The sequence below is a fragment of the Misgurnus anguillicaudatus genome, chromosome 3 (genome assembly GCF_027580225.2).
Source record: "Misgurnus anguillicaudatus chromosome 3, ASM2758022v2, whole genome shotgun sequence".
Lineage (NCBI taxonomy): Eukaryota > Metazoa > Chordata > Actinopteri > Cypriniformes > Cobitidae > Misgurnus > Misgurnus anguillicaudatus.
In genome coordinates this window covers 9,838,657-9,859,592 of record NC_073339.2, presented here as the reverse complement: position 1 = coordinate 9,859,592, position 20,936 = coordinate 9,838,657, and the positions used below count along the sequence as shown (strand labels likewise).

Sequence of the window (20,936 nt, the reverse complement as noted above, 5' to 3'; positions counted from 1 at the left end):
CGTGCACTCTTTGGTACCAATATGTTCCTCTGAGGTAGTAATGTGCACTCTTTGGTCCCAATATGTTCCTCTAAGGTACTTACGTGCACTCTTTGTTACCAATATGCACCTCTGAGGTACTTACGTGCACTCTTTGGTACCAATATGTACCTCTGAGGTACTTACGTGCAGTCTTTGGTATCATTATTTACCTCTGAGGTACTTACGTGCACTCTTTGGTACCAATATGTACCTCTGAGGTACTAATGTGCACTCTTTGGTACCAATATTTACCTTTGAAGTACTTATGTGCACTCTTTGGTACCAATATTTACCTTTGAAGTACGTACATGCACTCTTTGGTACCATTATGTACCTCTGAGGTACTTACGTGCAGTCTTTGGTACCAATATGTACCTCTGAGGTACTTACATGCATTCTTTGATACCATTATGTACCTCTGAGGTACTAATGTGCACTCTTTGGTACCATTATGTACCTCTGAGGAACTTACGTGCACTCTTTGGTACCAATATGCACCTCTGAGGTACTTACGTGCACTCTTTGGTACCAATATGTACCTCTGAGGTACTAATGTGCACTCTTTGGTACCAATATGCACCTCTGAGGTACTTACGTGCACTCTTTGGTACCAATATGTACCTCTGAGGTACTTACGTGCACTCTTTGGTACCAATATGTACCTCTGAGGTACTAATGTGCACTCTTTGGTACCAATATGTACCTCTGAGGTACTTACATGCACTCTTTGGTACCAATATGCACCTCTGAGGTACTAATGTGCACTCTTTGGTACCATTATTTACCTCTGAGGTACTTACGTGCACTCTTTGGTACCAATATGTACCTCTGAGGTACTTACGTGCACTCTTGGTACCAATATGTACCTCTGAGGTACTAATGTGCACTCTTTGGTACCATTATTTACCTCTGAGGTACTTACGTGCACTCTCTGGTACCATTGTGTACCTCTGAGGTACTTATGTGCAGTCTTTGGTACCAATATGTACCTCTGAGGTACTTACATGCAGTCTTTGGTATCATTATTTACCTCTGAGGTACTTACGTGCACTCTTTGGTACCATTATGTACCTCTGAGGTACTTACATGCACTCTGAGGTACTTACGTGCACTCTTTGGTACCAATATGTTCCTCTGAAGTACTAATGTGCACTCTTTGGTACCATTATGTACCCCTGAGGTACTTACGTGCACTCTTTGGTACCATTATGTACCTCTGAGGTACTAATGTGCACTCTTTGGTACCAATATTTACCTTTGAAGTACTTATGTGCACTCTTTGGTACCAATATTTACCTTTGAAGTACTTACATGCACTCTTTGGTACCATTATGTACCTCTGAGGTACTTACGTGCAGTCTTTGGTACCAATATGTACCTCTGAGGTACTTACATGCATTCTTTGGTACCATTATGTACCTCTGAGGTACTAATGTGCACTCTTTGGTACCATTATGTACCTCTGAGGTACTTACGTGCACTCTTTGGTACCAATATGCACCTCTGAGGTACTTACGTGCACTCTTTGGTACCAATATGTACCTCTGAGGTACTTACGTGCACTCTTTGGTACCAATATGTACCTCTGAGGTACTAATGTGCACTCTTTGGTACCAATATGTACCTCTGAGGTACTTACATGCACTCTTTGGTACCAATATGTACCTCTGAGGTACTAATGTGCACTCTTTGGTACCAATATCTACCTTTGAAGTACTTACATGAACTCTTTGGTACCATTATGTACCTCTGATGTACTTATGTGCACTCTTTGTTACCAATTTGCACCTCTGAGGTACTTACATGCACTCTTTGGTACCATTAGTTACCTCATGAGGTACTTATGTGCACTCTTTGATACCAATATGTACCTCTGAGGTACTTACGTGCACTCTTTGGTACCATTATGTACTTCTGAGGTACTAATGTGCACTCTTTGGTACCATTATGTACCCCTAAGGGTACTTATGTGCAGTCTTTGGTACCAATATGTACCTCTGAGGTACTTACATGGACTCTTTGGTCCCAATATGTACATCTGAGGTACTTACGTGCACTCTTTGGTACCATTAGTTACCTCTGAGGTACTTACGTGCACTCTTTGGTACCAATATGTACCTCTGAGGTACTTATGTGCACTCTTTGGTACCATTATGTACCTCTGAGGTACTTACGTGCAGTCTTTGGTACCAATATGTACCTCTGAGGTACTTACATGCATTCTTTGGTACCATTATGTACCTCTGAGGTACTAATGTGCACTCTTTGGTACCATTATGTACCTCTGAGGTACTTACGTGCAGTCTTTGGTACCAATATGTACCTCTGAGGTACTTACATGCAGTCTTTGGTATCATTATTTACCTCTGAGGTACTTACGTGCACTCTTTGGTACCATTATGTACCTCTGAGGTACTTACATGCACTCTGAGGTACTTACGTGCACTCTTTGGTACCAATATGTTCCTCTGAAGTACTAATGTGCACTCTTTGGTACCATTATGTACCCCTGAGGTACTTACGTGCACTCTTTGGTACCATTATGTACCTCTGAGGTACTAATGTGCACTCTTTGGTACCAATATTTACCTTTGAAGTACTTATGTGCAGTCTTTGGTACCAATATTTACCTTTGAAGTACTTACATGCACTCTTTGGTACCATTATGTACCTCTGAGGTACTGAGGTACTAATGTGCACTCTTTGGTACCATTATGTACCTCTGAGGTACTAATGTGCATTCTTTGTAACCAATATGTACCACTAATGTACATGAACATGCACTCTTCGGTAGCAATATGTATTTCTGAGGTACTCATATGCACTTTTTGGTACTAATATCTAGCTCTGAGGTACTACTATGACCTCTTTAGGTGCAAAGCTGTACTTTTTAAACGGTACCGCCACAGTGACCATTGTTTGACCCTTTTTTCTGACAGTGTCTTTCTTCAGTCAAAAACAAGTCGTTTTATATTCAAATGTTGTGGGGGCAAAATGCCACAACTCCAAAAGGCACATCCATCCATTTATCAAATAAAACAATCCAAATGGTTTGTGTGTCTTCTGAAGTGAAACATATTCACGATACATTGATAAGAGAAAATGTTTCATATCTTGTGTTCAACTAAGGAACGGAAGTCACAGCTGGTATGAGGGTAAACAATTATTTTTTTGATGTGGGTGAACGATTCTTAATTAATTAACATTAAACAGTAACTATTCAGATTGATTTTGTTAAGTGCTTTAGTGTTTGATGCATACACTGCCTATATCTTTTTAGGTGAAGGTATGAAACCAGTGTACTATTTAAAAAAAGAGGAATGGGGTGTACAGAGTATTCAGGAAGTGTGCTTTCAAAAACTGACAGTGTGCATCCTGTGTGACACAAGCTAACACAACCCTTCAACCTTTTGTCATCTCATCATCTAGTCTACTTGTTTAATGGTGCAGTACTAAGAGGTAAGCTGGTTTAATTATACTTAGTATGTAAGTAGGTAACGTTTCTGATTTTGATATATTTGCAATATTTAAGGGAGAGAGAATGAATTAGTCTTTCTTAGTATTTCCTAAAATTGTAGCTTAGTATGTTTAAAATGAATATTTGCTTGTTGTAATACTGCTTTAAATGCTTGAATATTCAACAAAGGAAAACATGAAAGAGTTTAAATCAAACAGAGAGAACACATACAGTATATTCACGATAAAATGTCTACCATTTAATAGCATTCGCAACCCTGTGATGTTAAAAAGCTTTTTCATGTTACCTTTTAATTTTAGTGGCCTTTGTAAACAAAGTTTATTCTTTCTCAGTAAGTGTGATGTAGTCATTTACCGTAACTTAGCAGTGGTAAAACGTTTTGTGAACAGGAAGTCTTTTTTACTCACAGGATGGAGGACACATTTCTGAATGTGCTTTTCGTTGTCGTCAGTCTGCTGCTGTCGAAAGAGCACAAAGTCCTTCAAGACCAAAATGACGATGTCATAGTGGCCATGCGAGACCACGAGCGTGTTCTCCTGCAGGAGGCTGCAAAGCTGGAAAATGAGGGGGCTGTTGCCATGGAGCCGCCACTTCCGAATCAGGAAGCATCACAAGGTCCAAACTACAAGCTGCTGGGGAGAGAGGAGGACACAGCAGATGTTAAACAAACAATGGCAAATGTCAGGACCACAGCACCACATGATGAACAAATGTCCACAGTGGGTGACCGAAATGATTTTCGCCAAAAGGCGTTTGCAACAGATGGCCATGGGAAACTGCATGTGTCCATTACTGATATAGACCAATCGGAGTCCAGTGTAGACCTTTCACATGGAGAAGAGAAACTAGAAAAGCCAAACCATGTCCAGATTGACACCAACCAAGCTGATGAAGCATCCTTTATGGATGTGAGTATGTACAGTTGGTATATTTGGAAGGCCATCTCCCTGATCTCGTTCCTTCGTTTTCTAAAATGGATCCTGACATTCAACTTCAAAACCCAACCAAAAAAGCATTCATTTCTGAATGGAAGAAACAAACCTATAATGTCGAACATCCTTGCCAAAGTTTTGAACCAGGATGAGAAGGCACTAACTAGCTTCTGTGACCGAGTTGTTCAAGTTCCAGCCAGTAACATTTGGTGGGCTCGTGAGTTTGTGGATGGTTTTGTTAGTGACCTTCTGGAAAGTGTGAGGAACGTGAACGGTAAAAGCTCATACGTGACGATTGAAGATTTCATCGGTTTTGGGAGCTTGTATGAGCAATGGGTTTTGAGAAAAAGCACCGTGTGCGACATACACGTACGCATCGTCCCTTCAAAGCCTTATAGCTTCGAATTTGAGCTTTTGAGAGGTAAAACTTGTCTGTACAGCAAAGCGAAAATGGTTAAAGGTACCAATTCAAGCAACTGCCTTTGCAGCGGTTCAGACCTAGATGACGACACGCTGTGTCTTCTACATCCAGATCCCAAACATGATGATGTAGTAAAGGATTATACCAACGGTGGCCTGTGTGAAGAGAACAGTTCGTACCTTTCGAAAACACACGTGGTGAAGTGGTTTCGAAATGCAGTTAGGAAAGCCTGGGAGGAGAGCAGTCACAAGTATGACTTTCAACTATTATTTGATAAAGGAGAAAGCCCTGTAAGTCTCAAGGTTGGATTCAGGTCGGGTAAAGTGATTCGGTTTAACATCACACCCGTGGTTCGGTTTCAAGACTCACAGGCATACTTGGTTTCATACCTCCCTTCAGACAGACACTTGTCTGATACCGACTGGCCCGTATGTTTTGCGCGCTATGAAAATGCCCTCCTTCAACACTTCACCAAAACGCTTCCGGATAACTCTTGCCATATTCGCTGCCTGCAAATCCTCTCCTTTCTACACAAACATCAGATCGGACAGACTGGGAAATGTGGCTTAACTTGCTACCACTTGAAAAATACACTGTTACATCTGTTGCTGGTTAACAATCCCACATCATGGCAACCCGAGCAGATCGCTTGGAGGCTTCATGAGATGCTGACGTTCCTTCAGCAGAGACTCGAAGTTAAGCTACTTCCCCATGCTTTGGTTGGGAATCCTCTCGTTCCTGGCGATTTCGGATTTCCAGAAGAATTCCGAAAGCAAAAACCTCTAAATTTATTCCTACCGCTGTTATCAAATGAAGAGTTGTGCATTCAAACAGACAATCACTTAGTAGAGATGGTTACAAATATACCAGTGCTGATGTATGAATATAGCAGGTAGTGAGAAAAAAAATACAAAGAAGGCCGCACACTGATTACAAAGCTCAAAATATAATTTAATAATATATTATTAAATTATATTTGGAGCATTGTAATCAGTGCCTTCTTTGTTTTTTTCTGTAATTTATTATTCGTTGTACCTAAACTTAATTCTGGGTGTTTTGGATGTGCAGATCTGTTTGCATTCTTTGGCTGCGTCCAAATAACCACACTTGCGGTCTTTGCACGTGACCACTTGACTACTTACATGACGTATTTCCTGTATAAGTATTCTAGTGGGTGTGAAGCATGCATGTAGATTTATTCACCCGTTGGGACACACTTAGCAAGTGTAAAAATGTCAATCTGGGTAGTGACGGCTATTTGCACCAAAAAATATTAGTTTTTATTTAGGCTACTTATATTTTTAAGTTTTCACTCTAGTAAATCACTCTGAAATAAACATTTGCTCAACTTAAAGATTATCATCTACACTTATCTGAAACTTTCAGAAGCAGAATTCTTTGCATATTTAAAAAAAACAAATTTTTGTGCATGCAGTTCTATTAAAGGTTATTCAGTAGAAGTCCCTGAATAAACGACACCATGTTGTTTCCAATTATAAAAGCATAAAAGCAGTTGCAGATGTTTTACAAAATACATAATGTTTACACCAATGAAAAGTGCATCACTTTCCGTTTTACTATAATAGCCTTTAATATCCATTTACTAAATTACAATTAGTTTCTGGGACATCTCACAAGGTTTGGGCAAAGGACCGTAACGATTTACATCCAGCACATGATGCATGATGGGATACGCTTTTGTCAGTTTTAAGTTGCGCGCACACCCTATTGAGTGGCCAAGACCACAAGTGTGGGTATTTGGACGCAGCCTTTGACTTGAGGGAGCAAATAGGGTATTGGTTTAGTTCACCTGTGTGTCAGGCTCCTTTCTGCTTAAAAAAGTGTTGATACGATTTACTTGAAGTTATGTTTTGGTTCCAATGTTACATTTTGATCTGGCCCAATTTAGGCCCAGTTATGTGTTATTAAAGGTATAGCGAAAGATTTTCCCAAATTTTTTAAAAGAACCGCCCCTCCACTTTTTTTAAAAAAAATGCACATGCGCAACACTACCTCCTCCCGAGAGGGAATGCCTATTAACGTGTGCATGAGAGAGCATGCACGAGCCTAGTTCTTCTCTTCGCTCTGTTTACAAGTTGCTGCCGGCATGGCTCATACATTGAGATGTTTACCGTGTCTGCGCGGTTCGTGACTTGTGCCAGGGCTAGCATTGCTAATCATAGCTTACATCAACTTTTTACTAGCAGTAATTTGAAATGGATTTTTCCAAATAGCATGACAAACTTTACCTGTCGAGAAGAAACTTCGCGACCGAGGCATCAGTGGGAAGCCCAACCTGTGTGAAATATTCTCCCCAAAACACTCTCTTTGGTCTTGTTTCTTTCTTCAGAAGGTTTTCTCTTCTTGTCATACAATTCAGAAACACTTTTTCTCTTGTGACCCTCAGACATTTTGAAAAAATACGGTGAAAACGAGAGCTTCAATGAATGTTGAAGCCGTAGCCCACCACACATACACACCTGAAGTGGGCATGTGCAGAAAGCGAACCTAGGGACGAGCACGTACGACGGCTTTACATAAACATATCAGAATGATTGACAACTGGGATGACCAATAGTCTAGATCAGTGGTTCCCAAACTTTTCAGCGTGCGGCCCCCCTTGTGTATGGTGCATTCCTTCGCGGCGCCCCAAAGGAAATTTGTGACAAAAAACTGTTCTAAACTCAACATTTTACTAAAACACATATTACATTATACAAAAAAATAGTGCTTTTGGTTAGTAGCCTTATTTTTTATGTTTAATTACACAGAATTCATGATAAATTAATGTATTTTATAAATGTCATAAAACTGGGGCTCCCCTGGCACCATCTCGCGCCCCCCAGTTTGAAAACCCCTGGCCTAGATGATCCGCCCAGAAAAAGAAAATCTTCCGCTATACCTTTAACTTGGTCCATGTGTGGGCCTTGTCTGGAATCCAGAACAGGTCCATACTAGGACGTTATTCATTGGAGTATGTGGGCCAGAGCTGGGCCACAGAAAAATTGGATCAGGCTCAGGTGTGGCTCAGTTTTGGTCTTTCTGGTTAAAAACTGGTGTTGATGTGGTTTACATAAGGTCATGTTTTGGTTCCAATGTTACATTTTGATCTGGCCCAATGCAGGGTCTGAAATCCAGACCTTATCCACACTTGGTCCATCATTCATTGCGGTATTTGGGCCAAGCAAAAGCTGGGTGTGTGGGCCAGAAAAAAAAAATTGCTGTGTGTCTCAGGGCATTTTCTGAAACTAAAAGTTTGGCAACCCCTGACCTACACATGCAATTTCACAAAAATCCACATAACCCTTTACCTGACAAAGCCCTTTATGAGTGATGTGAAAAGGTGACGTGCATCTTGGAAATGAATATAAATCTGATAATTTTTTGGTCTAGAAGCTAATTTTGGTCTTGTTTAAAGAACACTTTGAAGTTTACAGAAGTGTGTGGTGGATTTTAAATGTAAATAAAATGCAATCTAGTATTATTTCATACATATCCAAAAAAATAAGGGTTGTGTTGGCATACTCCTACATTACAGTGGTGGCATTATTACTGCTAAAAGGTTTTGAAGTGTGAAACCTACATTCTTAGACCTTACCAGCAATATATAGTAAATGTTAATCTATCATGACAAACATGTAAATATTGAAGTAAACTCAGGTGTACCGCTCACAGGAGTTAACGGGTCGAATGGTTATAATCTATCCTGGGACCCACCAACATACTCAAATTGTAAAAGAAATTTAAGAGTTTTTTTATTTTCCTTGTCATTATATTAACCTGGTTTGTGTGTCATTCACCACTACTGCAAAGCGACTTAGTGCGATAAGATGGGTTGCACTATGCGACCCATCAGTGGGTCCCAAGCCACACTTTAAACACCCCTGCGAACAAGTATTAAAATACTCATTCAATTTCTTACTGTATATGAAAAAAATCAACTGACTTAAATACATCAACTCATTTATTTAAATAATCAGTTCAGTTTACAGTCACAGAACAAAAACACTTGGATCAAGAAGATGCTAAACACTAGTTTTCCAGAAATGATGGTTCCTCTAGTATTCATTCCAATGACCACCTACAGGAAACACAGGGATGGACTCCACAACTTTCTTCCCAGCAGGTTTTCGGCCCAGTTTCAAATCCCAAGACTTACTGGTTATCACTGACTTGGCGGCTGTTAAGAGGAGAGATAGAAAAGTTAACACCTAAAAACTCAAAAGCAGCTGCCTTTAAAAACCTAGCTAAAGTCTGTGTGTGATTCATGGTTTTCTATGTAAAATCATACTACATAAAGACCATTCTGGGAAAATATAACCTTGATCTCTTTAATATTGACAGTAAGATCATGTCAAAAACTGAAATCGAACTTGTACGTCCTAATCCCAGCGTTACATTGAGACTTTAGCTGGATTTGACAGACAGGATCCCAAATAAAACTCTACAAAATAAGCATTGGATCAACTCCATTTTTATACAGACCAGTAAGCAGAGGAGTAGGACATGAAGATTCACAGCATTCACATACAGAAGCATCACCATACACCTCAGTCCACCTAAAACACAGGAACATTTAAAACCACAGGAAATAAAGCAAAATTTACATGCATTAAAGTACCAGACATGGACAAGCAGCACATTTTGGGAGTCAGTCTATGCTGATATTAAACGCTTGAAAACTTACTGCTTCGTTTGAAGATCAAATGTGCATGACTTTGAACTGGGTGAAGGAGTTTCTGGTGCCATGTACATTTCACAATGCATAAACATGGTCTGTCATGGAAAGAATTGTAAAACATTATGCAGGCGGCAAAGAATTATACAATGTATTTTATATTAAAAATAATGTCATTCTAGTACTGAACAAAACATTTACAGTACAGGTTTTGGAGCATGACAGTAAGGGCATGATGTGTACCTTTCGGGTCGGTTCTTTGGAAACCATGTTATTGAAGAAAAATGAAGCAAAACACAGTCTTACAGTGCTATTGTCTGTAGTGGTGTAGTATTGGGACATAGCACTGTTTTTACTGTCCACCAGGCAGCTACAAATAGAAACATTATATCAAGAGTTATAGGAAAAAAAGTATCTAGTGTCAAGTTCAAATTACATAGCCTAAAGCCAAAACGCATGCAATTGGTTTCACTTAAGATCTTCAAATGAGCTTGGACCAGCAGCATTTAATAATTTGAGCAATCTTAGCTGTTTGAATGGACCTTTAATGTATACTAGAAGTCCTTTGAGTAGTTTGTGACCCAGTCTGTGAAAACCATAGGCGGAATTTCGCCTTTGTGCTTGGCGGCACCTACTGGCAAACAAGGGTACTGCAATACTTAAAGATAAGCGAGAGAGTGCGGCATCGTTGCTTTTATATGGTTTAAGTTAGTTAAGAAACTTAATTAACTCACCCTCATGTTGATCTAAACCTTGATGAATGTATCCTGTTGAACAAGATATTTTGACAAATGATGGTAAGCACACGCTGATTGTAACTATTGACTTCCATAGTAGAAAAAAACACGATTGAATTCAATTGGAACCGTCTGTGTGCTTACCATCACGTATCACAATACTTCCATAGTAGGAAAACGTATGGACGTCAATAGTTACAATCAACTAACCACCATTTATCAAAATATCTTGTGTTCAAAAAAATAAAAAAACTGGTTTGGAACATCATGAGGGTGAGTAAAGGACTGAATTTTAATTAATGGGTGAATCACTTTAAGTTGTTCGGTGTATTCGATTTCATGCGGCGTCGCAAGAAATTACAGGCTGTTGACGTCAAAGTACCGCGAGAGCGAGTTTAAATTAGACTTCGTATGATTTTCAAATCGCTCTCGCGGTATTTTGACGTCATCCGTCAGTTATTGCAGCGTCAAACTCCGCCTAAAATGAAGAGTCAACTAAAGTCATTTGTAATTTAATGGTCAACATACAATCATGCAACAATGTAAAGAACATTCGGTGAAAATATAATCTTGATATAAGAATTATAATGTAAAACATCAAACTTGAGGCGCATCTCATAACTTTAGCCTGGATTTCACTAACAAGGGCACTTAAATTTGTCGGCTTTACAGCACCAACGTTTAAAGATGACAACACTCACCCTGCATTCTCAACCACAACATATCTGTCAGCTGAAATAGGCTTTGGAGACGGAGTGACGAAGCATCGGTTGAAATACAGCCGGTTTCCAGCAACGCTGGGGCCTTTGGCTTCAAAGCAGATCGGCTGACCGAGCACGAAACTCATTCCATCGGGAAGCACATTCCAAGATGCTGAAATTCAACAACTAAAAGTAAGGCGCACACGCACACAAACCCTCACCAGGTTTTTAGTGCCCAGAAGACAGAGACTTATCACGACATACCGTCCATTGCCGTAAGTGAAGCATCTAATCTGGATTTTAGACCAATATACATAGTTCCAGCGGAGATCTTGGGCAAAAATCCAACTTGGTAAGACAAATGAAACCTTAAAAAAATCATAGTAAGAACTTACCAATTTTAAACGGAGTACAAGAAACATCAACATGCAAAAAAATAAAGAAATAAACTTTACTTGGGGTAAAAGCATCGAATTGGTATGGTAAACGGCCAGTCCCGAACAATCGGCCCAGTGACGGGAGGTCGGTATTGCAGTATATTGGTGTAGGTTATGCCATTAGGATCCTCCTGAAACAAAGCAATGCATTGGTCGTATCACCTCAAAAGATGAGAATCAATAAAAAAGATACACCTTTCATGGCCAAGTGTCCAAAGTCTAGTTTAACCAGCTAGGCCAAGCTAGAATAACCAATCACCTTTTACCATTTAAGCAACTTTTTAAGTAGACAAACACAACATGCACAACTTAACACATACCCTTCGTCTCAGGTTACAAGACTTCAGAGGATTCCGAAAATAATAGTGAGAGGCAGTGGCCTTATTGACAGAACACGTGCCCAGTTTTAGGTTCTTCCAGGCGTTGATGTCTGCAAACACACTCTTCTGGACTCTCACATACATGCGATCCAGATGGCACATCACCTCCACCTTTTTCCCAGCTGTGGTGTAGGTGGGTGTCCAGGCAGGCAGGCCCGAGGGCAGAAGCATGTTCTGGACCTCTGAAGGCACCTCCATAGAGCCCATCTCAGGGGAAAAATATTCTTTGTGTAGGCCAGATGCTGGTATACGTACATACTCCGGTAGTCTCAGGGGAGAAGGTCCTCTTGTCACCGTTTCCCCAGATTTGTACGTTGGCATGACTGGATCATATTCATCGGGGCTGAACATCGAGCCTTCTACAGAACCCCATAACTCCTCTGAATCTGTTTCATCAAACTCAGCCACCACACTTTGTGTGTGGAGAAATAAAATAAATACAAACTGCAACCACATTTTCAGACCAGACTGAGTTCTGAGACCGTTCACGGCATGAGGAGACAATGAAATGGAGGGGCATTTGTATGGTTAGGGTGACAAGAAACACCTGCTGTTAATTGTTAATTGTTAATTGTTAATTGTGACAGACAGGTAAAGGGCGACGTCTGCTGGACAGTATTGGTATTGCGTGAACCAAACACTACATGCAAACCTTATGTTGTATCATGTTTCTTCTTTTGTGATATGATCAGAGGTGAGGTGGAAAGAGTAACATATTCTACTCAAGTAAAAAGTACAGATACTTTAATTATATTTTACTTAAGTAAAAATAAAGTTAATAGTCTTAAAATCTACTTTTTTAACTTTACTCAGAGTAAAGTTACTTTTTTACAGCGAAGTGAGGTGAGTTTTTTTAGTATAGTTTAAAAAGGACAATGGAATATAAATCACAAACTACTTGTTTTTATATCTGCTAAACTAATATAAATGGACACTCTTTATCCCGCCGGTCAGCTTTGAATGCATTAAAAAAAAAATGACAGACCGACTCATGTGTTTCAATCAAAACACTAATCCTTTTTTGTTTAACTTGTAAGTAAGTAAATAACCCTGCTGAAAAAAAACAATAAAACCATTACAGAAAATTCTAATGGTTTCCATTAAAATACCAATAGGAACCATTAGCTTTTACCATTAAAACCACTACACTGTAGTGTGTTTTGGGCCATATTCTATTAGAACCAATACATACCATTAGAGACCAACATAAACCAATACACTGTAGTGTGTTTTGGGCCACACTGAAAAAAAATGATTCATTCAATTTACTCAATTTTTTTAGGTAAGTGGTTGCAATTAATTTATTTAAGCTACACTTAAGACAAAAAATTAGAAAATCAAAACAAAACAAAAAAACTTTTGTTTAAATGTAGCTTAAAAAAATGATTGCAACCACTTACCTTAAAAAATTTAGTAAATTGAATGTTACTTTAACTTAAAAAAAAACCAAGTTAAACAATTTCAACTTAATTTTAAGTTATGTCAACCCATCAAAAGCCAAAACTTAAAATTGTAGGTTGAATTGACTTGCAAAACCAAGTTGTTTTAACTTCATGCTGCATTTTTTTACAGTGTAGTGTTCAATAGCCTATATCTTTAAAATATAAAAAAATATGAGTTTTAGTAATTTAAAGGCAAAATACTGGATACAAGGCTTGTGCATGTTTTTAATGTATGTCATAGTCCTGCCTTCATGTCATAGTTTTTGGGACTTGTTGCAGGGTCATGACAGGCCCACGTGTTGTGTGTGGTAGCTTTCTTGTCTCGTCTCTTGCCCCTGCCCCTTCGTCTCCTCATTAATTATCCTATTATTGTTTCAGGATTGTCACCTGTTACCCTCTTGATTTGCTTTCTTATTTAATGCCCTTGCGCTTGCTGTTCTGTTTTGGTTTGTTTTGATGCTAATCTGTTTCAAAGTTAAGTGAGTCTTATGTTTGTAGTTATGTCATTTGTCAAGTATTTTGTTTACCAATCTGTTCTTTTTGTTTTACCCCCTTGTGGGTCTATGTTTTGTGTACCTGTCGAATTAACTTGTGTACATCCTATCCTGCATCTGGGTTCCTTCTCTCTCACCTTTGGGGATCATGAAAAAAATAACAAACACAACATGTTATAACATACTACTAATTATATATATATATTTTTTTTATATATATATTTTTTATATATATATTTTTTATATATATGTTTTTTTATATATATATATATATATTTTTTTTTATATATATATTTATTTATTATATATATATATATATATATATATATATATTTATTTATTTTATATATATTTATTTATTATATATATATATATTTATTTATTTTATATATATATATATATATATATATATACATATATACATATATACATATATACATATATATTTATTTATTTATATATAAATATATATTGGTAAAAGTAAAAAAAGGTAAAAGTTTAACCCACATCATATTTAAATATAAATATTAGCAATACAATGCAAGTTGACCTCAACTAAACACATGCATGTCAATTGGAAAAAATTGTATGCCGGTGAATGAAGCTTCGGTATGTTAACAGTGATTAATGCTCTTGTCTATACTGTACTGTGAGTGGGCAGCATTTAATATCTTCATAGTTATTCAGAAATTTTGTGGACCAAGCCCAGACTCATACTTGCATATTTCAGGGTTGTCAGAATACCTTTTTTATACGAGATTCACATGAACGTGTTTAATTATTGTTTGTTTCCAGTTATGTATTATGTATCCAGTGTTCCCATAAATTTTATTATTTACTTTTATGACTTTTATGATCTCTTTTTAGCCTGGGGATAAATGCTTATTAAAATAAAAAACTGGAAAAATAGCTTTAAGGGCACTAGTTTAAAAAATATGTTTAGTCTTAAGGCGTTAAAAAATTATCAAAAATGGTGTAGGCTGTCACTGGGGCAGCAGTAACCTTCTTCAAAAAGGTCCTAAAATGTACCGTTTAGGTATAGACTTGGTACCAATATGTACCTTTGAGGTACTTATATACTTTCTTGATAGCAATATATGTATATATTTGAGGTAATATATGAACTCTTTAGATACAAAGGTATACTTTTTGAAAGGGTACCGCCCCAGTGACCACTTTTTTGACCATTTATCCTGCAGTGTTCCGACATCAAGGTGTTTAAAAGACAAGGCTTCCTATCATTAAAACAAATAAATGAATTAATTATAAATGAAACATTTTTACTTGTTATGATTTTTTACTGTAAGCGAGTTTTGGAAAAGTCTGTGTCTCAGGTAACACATAATTTACTGTTCTCCTTGCTGTGTCGTTTGATTGACAATGTTTTTTTCAAACAGAAATATTTGCCTCAAGATGGCAAAAAAAAATAAAACGCGCACCTTTATATCTTTCCCCGGAGCCATACGGTAGTGTTTCTGATTCATTTACGATGACTGGTCTATTGATGATCCATCTGACCTGAGAAATAATAACTCGACAGGTGCGATCTTGCCTGAAATTATAAGATCTTTGCTCAGAGCTGATTTTTTTGAAAAGCTGTTATTGTGAAGATTCACTGTAGGGCTATAGTTATCTAATAATAGTTATCAAAGTTACACTTTTAAACTAAAGGTTTCTTAAAGGTTCTTTGTCAGTCTGTATGGTTCTATAAAGACCCTTTAACTTCTGTTTTACAAAAGGTTCACTCATTTAAAAAAATAAAGGTGGTAGAAAATGTTTTTTAACCATTTTAATCAAAATAGTATCTTTTAAAGAGTCTATATAAGCATAAAAATATATTGTTAAGTAACAGTAAAATAATATTTTGCTCTTTAAAGATGCAAAACTCCTAGACCCAGACTGACCATTTTTTAAATTCCTTTTCATTTTTTTTTTTTTTTGTTATAGACAGATGTGACTGTTTGAAAGCAGTAGTAAACAAAGTAATAAAGCCAGAACTAAATAAAAGAAAACAGCTTAAAAAGCTTTGACGTCAAACACATTTCTTTTTAAAATGTGTTTAAATGTGCGTCTTTGAATTTGTCTTTTTCAAATAAAATGTTTCAGTCCCTGTTTACGGTTGGTACCCTGCCTCGACTTGACTGTTTCTGTAAATGTTTTACCCTGTGGCTAAGGGGAATTCAAAATTGAAACTCTGCTTGTCATGCCATTACAGTAAATCACATAGCAAATGGCAAAAAATAAAATACAGGTCAAGAGGCCATTGAGGACCTTTTTAGGGTAAAAAACAAGTAAAAATCAAATCTGGAAAACTCTTAAATAAACCACATAGTTTTCATAATGTAAACAGTTAAAGAATTCGTGATTGAAGTTTTCGGTATTAGTGATTATTTAAAGCCTCAGGCCAAACAGAAAATGATGTGTTGAAGCACAGTATGTTTTTATTAACAATAATTAACTTTTCTCATACACTCTTAAAAAGATCCTACACTGTCAAAAATAAAGGTACGAAGCTGTCACTGGGGCAGTACCCTTTAAAAAAGGTCCTAATATGTACCATTTAGGTACAAATATGTACCTTTAAAGGTACATTTTGGCAGTTCAAAGTACTAATATGCCCTCTTTGGGTACAAAGGTGTACCTTTTTGAAAGGGTATACTGTCCCAGTGACAACTTTTGTACCCCTATTTCTGAGAGTGTACAATAGGTATCTCACACATAGTTCTTACATCTTTCTTTACACAATGTAAAAAGTGAAAAGTTGGATGAACTTAAAAAATGACTTCAATTGGTAACACTTCAAAAAAATTAAGTTTATTCAAACTTATTGAACTTTTACGTTTTTTAAGTGTTACTAATTAAAGTAATTTTTTTAGGTTGATCCAACTTTTCACTTTTTACAGCACAATCTAAAGGATCTTAATCCACTGCAAAGAAACTTGTTTTAGAAAGGTTCTACACATGTTAAAGGTTCTTTATGCCTTATGTTCTCTATGCAGCCAAAACTGGTTCTTGTTATACATTGTAATAAAATATTTGTTGCTTCAACTTAAAAAAAGTAAGTGGGTCTCATTTACTATGCATGCGTATGCAAAAATTTGTGTTTGAGATGTGCGTACGGACGTTTTCACGAATAAATCGTGATTCAACAAAAACTTTGTATCAAAATTTCTTCTAAATGTATGAAAAAATTCAAGAACAACAAATACCACACGTACGCAATAAATCATGTACACTATAATAAAATACTAGGCTATAATTATAATGTATATAAAAATGTATATAATAATACATTATGTGCTACCCAGTCTCACGAGGTTTCGTGATATAGTCACGTATTTTTTTATTCTGTTTTCGTGATATCGTCATGAATTTCCGCGTTTTTTCATGATCGTATAACAAATTCTCGTGTAATTATCACATAGTGGTTACTCAACTGCTTTTTCCTATTTTTAAACCATTGTCGCTTCGGTTTAGGGTTAGATTTGGTGCTTGCATTAGAATATCACTTTATATATTGGTTTATACTATTGTTTCTGATTTATTTTTTTATATGTCGCCTTGCGTTAGGGTTAGAGTTGGGTTTGGTTAGGGATGTCATTTTATGTAAATCTAACCCTGAACAGAAGCGACAATGGTAAGAACAAAACAGTTGAGTAACCAATACGTGATAATCACACGAAAACAGGAATTCGTTATTCGATCACGAAAAAAACGTGGAAATTCAGAAGATGCACGTAATGATGACAAATCTTAACGCTTTCCTTCCTCACTTTTTAAATCTCTATATGAAAGCGTCTGCTTAATGCCTAATGTAAACGTTATGTAGATGTAATGAAATTCAAAACAACAATCAATTGATCTCCTGTCTGTTTTATTTAAGATACAGATGCACGTCTCTCTCATATTAATTAAATGTCATATACTGTAAAAAAATGCATTAAAAATTAAAACAACTTGGTTTTACTATTTTATGTTTTGGCTTGGGAAAAGTTGATATAACTTATAAAAAAAGTTAAAGTTTTTTAGTTTAATTTTTTAAGTTAAATGTAACATATGCATATTTTTTACAGTGTATTAATAAATGTCTTTGTTATCGCATCCAATACTTCTTGTTACTCCAGCACTGGCTTCCTCCAACCTCCCAAATTAAAAACGCAAATCAAAACAGAATATTACCAGTAATAAATATGATCATGGATTTCTTTTCGAGCTCTTTTGCTATGGTGACAAACTGCTCTAAAATTTTCTGTGGACCAGCGCTGCAGAAAGCCCTTATATGAAGTTAGATTGGACGTGTTTCATGCAAATTGCCAACCTTGTGCATGCGGCCGCTCATGGAAGGCCCTGTCCCAAATGGCACACTCCGGACTTGTGGACTTCCCTAAAGTCTACACTTTGATGACATCATCTAGTGCAGAGTCCAGACTTTAGGGACCCTTGACACGTGTCCATGAGGGTGCACCGGAGTCACATTTTGGGACAGACTCTGGCGTCACGTCGGACATAGGTAGAGAAGTTGCCCCAAAGCAGGTGGATCCTCCAGCAGTCCCGGCTTTACCGAAGATCGCATCAAGGGTGCAAAGGGAAGCACACTTGGGACCATAAAAATGACAGACGGGACACCTGACCCTACCGACTCGAAGACTAAGCGAGCATGTGCAATTTAAGGCGATGAGACCGAAAGTCCACATGTACGCTGAAAAAAGTTATTCATTGAATTTAATCAATTTTTTTAAGGTAAGTGGTTGCAATTAATTTATTTAAGCTACATTTAAACAAAAAATATTAGTAAAATAAAATATAAAACTTTTGTTTAAATGTAGCTTAAATAAATTGATTGCAACCACTTACCTTAAAAAAATTGAGTAAATTCAATGAATCATTTGAGACAAGGCCAAATTCACTAATGTAGGAACAAGTATAAGAACAAATTCATGTGCATATGCACATGTTGTGAATTAGGCGGAAAGTTTTCGTGAGAAGTTCAAGTGTGCGTATAAATGCGAAAAACTTACGCTATTATTAGTGAATGAGACAGTGTTTATACTGCCTTAAAAGTTTTAAATTAATTCAACTTAAAATATTACTTTTGAGTTGATTAATATTGTTAAGTTGAATTAACTCAAAATTTTAAAACAGCAAATCTTTTATTAAAGTTTATAGCATCATGTACCTATAGCACCTTTAATTTTTTTTAAGTGTAGTGCTTTTTTAAGGTTTTATATCAGATTGCAGTTGTATGTGATCTGTCAAAAACAGCCAGTCAAATCAGGGCATGTCAAGGATGTGTCATACCATATATGTACGTTTTACTTCTTTTTAATGACTAAATTATCAGTGAGATTGATGGTGAAGATAGCAGAGGAAGATGTTGTAATGACAGATATATATTGCTGATATGATGACTCAGTAGTGACTCACTAAGATGCTATGATGTGTGCGCTTCATTTTTTTGCAGAAAAAGAGAGAGAGAGAGACCCTAAAATCTTTTTTATCATGCTGTATGGTTTCATAAAGATCCTTTAATATCCACTAAAGCTTTCTGTTGCATTAAAGGATCTTTGTAAGGTTCTTCAGACTATTAAGATGTTTTATTGTGTGTATTCTTATTCCCTTAAAAAAATTCAAACTTTTAGCCATCATGGTTCATCTTTATGATTATTCTTATATGCCAAAATAAAATCTGTCTCTTGCCAAAACCTGCATTCTGCTCTTATCCACCAATGGGCTTCACAAACCCAACAGACGCGAGAAACATAACAGGTTGCCCCAAGGCCTAACTTTACCATCCAAATTCCTCTCTCTTGAACATTCTTACAGAGAAATCACCTGAGTAATAATCAATTTTGTTGCCTGTTTTTGCAAATAAAAATGCCTTAGGGGTCTTGTGATGTTCTTGTCACAGGCTGCAAGTCGTAGCCTTGTCAAAACTCGCCTATTAGTGGCTGTAGGTCTGAAAAACTGATATATGACATATATGAGGGGTACAAAGCATGCATACCGAGCCTGGATTACTCATCTCATCTGAACGTGCCCGCTCGTAAATATAATCGCTTTTTGGAGAACGTCTTTATACAGAAGGACCTGCACTCCAGAAGAAAACATATGCAATTCTCATAAACAAGACATAAGGTAAGTAAAAATATGCATTGTAAAAATGATATCAAATCAACATAATTTGCTAAGTTAAATAAAAGTTTAACAATTTCAACTTGTTTTGTCCACTTATCAAAAGTAAAATTTTAAAACGTAGGTAAAATTGACTTGATTTAATTAAGTTGTTTATACGTCACGCTGTATTTTTTTTTACAGTGTGGGTTTGAATCTGATCCTATATGAAACACATTTTTGGCTGAATATGAACTGTTTTCAAGTTGAAGTTCAAGTTTATGCATTTACAGATGTGAGGAATGGAGTGTGGGGATGCTGATCTTGAAACTTGTGCTAATTGGATCTAAAATATGCAAAAATATTCAAAGGATCACATCTATTAAAACTTAAAAAAATAATCAAATTCTTCCTTATAGATATTTTATTATTTCACATAATTATTGTGATCCTCACCTTTTGCATTTAAAATAAATGATCTGTGACGATGAACAATTTAAGTACATGTGTAACTTACATCATCAAACATAATAAAACAATGTTTACTGTACAGGTAAATCTCTTGCTAGGTATTCATTTGTGGTCATAACAATGCTGTATAAATTATGCTGAAACCACAAAGTGATAAATAAGGCAACCACAAGAACAATGTTGGACAAGTATAGACAGACACACAGGTGCATGTGTATTGATGTTTTTTTTTAATGCTGATTCGGTTTTTGATTCAAGCACAAATCCCAACAGGATTTAACATGTAATATTGGCTGTATTTAGCATTGCTGAAGAACATTGTTTTGCAATTTCTAAATGAAAATCAATTGAAAGTGGACAAATGGCAGGTGTAGACATCATTACACTTTTATGGCTATAATGACAGCGGTAGTGCTGAAAAACATTGCTTTAAATAACTGCAAAGAGGTGCCAAAAGCTATCTAAACATCTGCACGGATGTTGATGGATGGATGCATGGACAGATTTTCTGGAATGCATTGTGCTCGCCTCTGAAGAAAATTGGATTTTAATTATATTCTTGCATGAAGGGCAGGTCATACAAAATTTGATCCTATTCGTACTTAAAGTATAAAAAAATTCATTTAATTAACA

At 36.6% G+C, this 20,936-nt stretch overlaps 2 protein-coding genes across 2 annotated transcripts; one reads left to right on the top strand and one right to left on the bottom strand.

Annotated features, from left to right (window-relative positions):
• The first annotated feature begins 2,856 nt into the window (after positions 1-2,856).
• LOC129444137 (inositol 1,4,5-trisphosphate receptor-interacting protein) lies at positions 2,857-8,333 on the top strand. The gene is made up of 2 exons (XM_055204553.2): positions 2,857-3,480; positions 3,909-8,333. The coding sequence occupies exon 2, from the start codon at positions 3,910-3,912 to the stop codon at positions 5,746-5,748; it is 1,839 nt and encodes a 612-aa protein (XP_055060528.2). The 5' UTR covers positions 2,857-3,480; position 3,909; the 3' UTR covers positions 5,749-8,333.
• A 465-nt stretch (positions 8,334-8,798) lies between these two features.
• On the bottom strand, positions 8,799-12,289 carry zp3c (zona pellucida glycoprotein 3c). The gene is made up of 8 exons (XM_055204554.2): positions 11,726-12,289; positions 11,424-11,536; positions 11,233-11,336; positions 10,969-11,140; positions 9,774-9,900; positions 9,540-9,628; positions 9,338-9,411; positions 8,799-9,032 (listed from the first exon to the last, which is right to left on the bottom strand). Exons 1-8 carry the CDS (start codon positions 12,239-12,241, stop codon positions 8,911-8,913), a joined length of 1,317 nt encoding a protein of 438 aa, XP_055060529.2. The 5' UTR covers positions 12,242-12,289; the 3' UTR covers positions 8,799-8,910.
• Between the last annotated feature and the right edge of the window lie 8,647 nt (positions 12,290-20,936).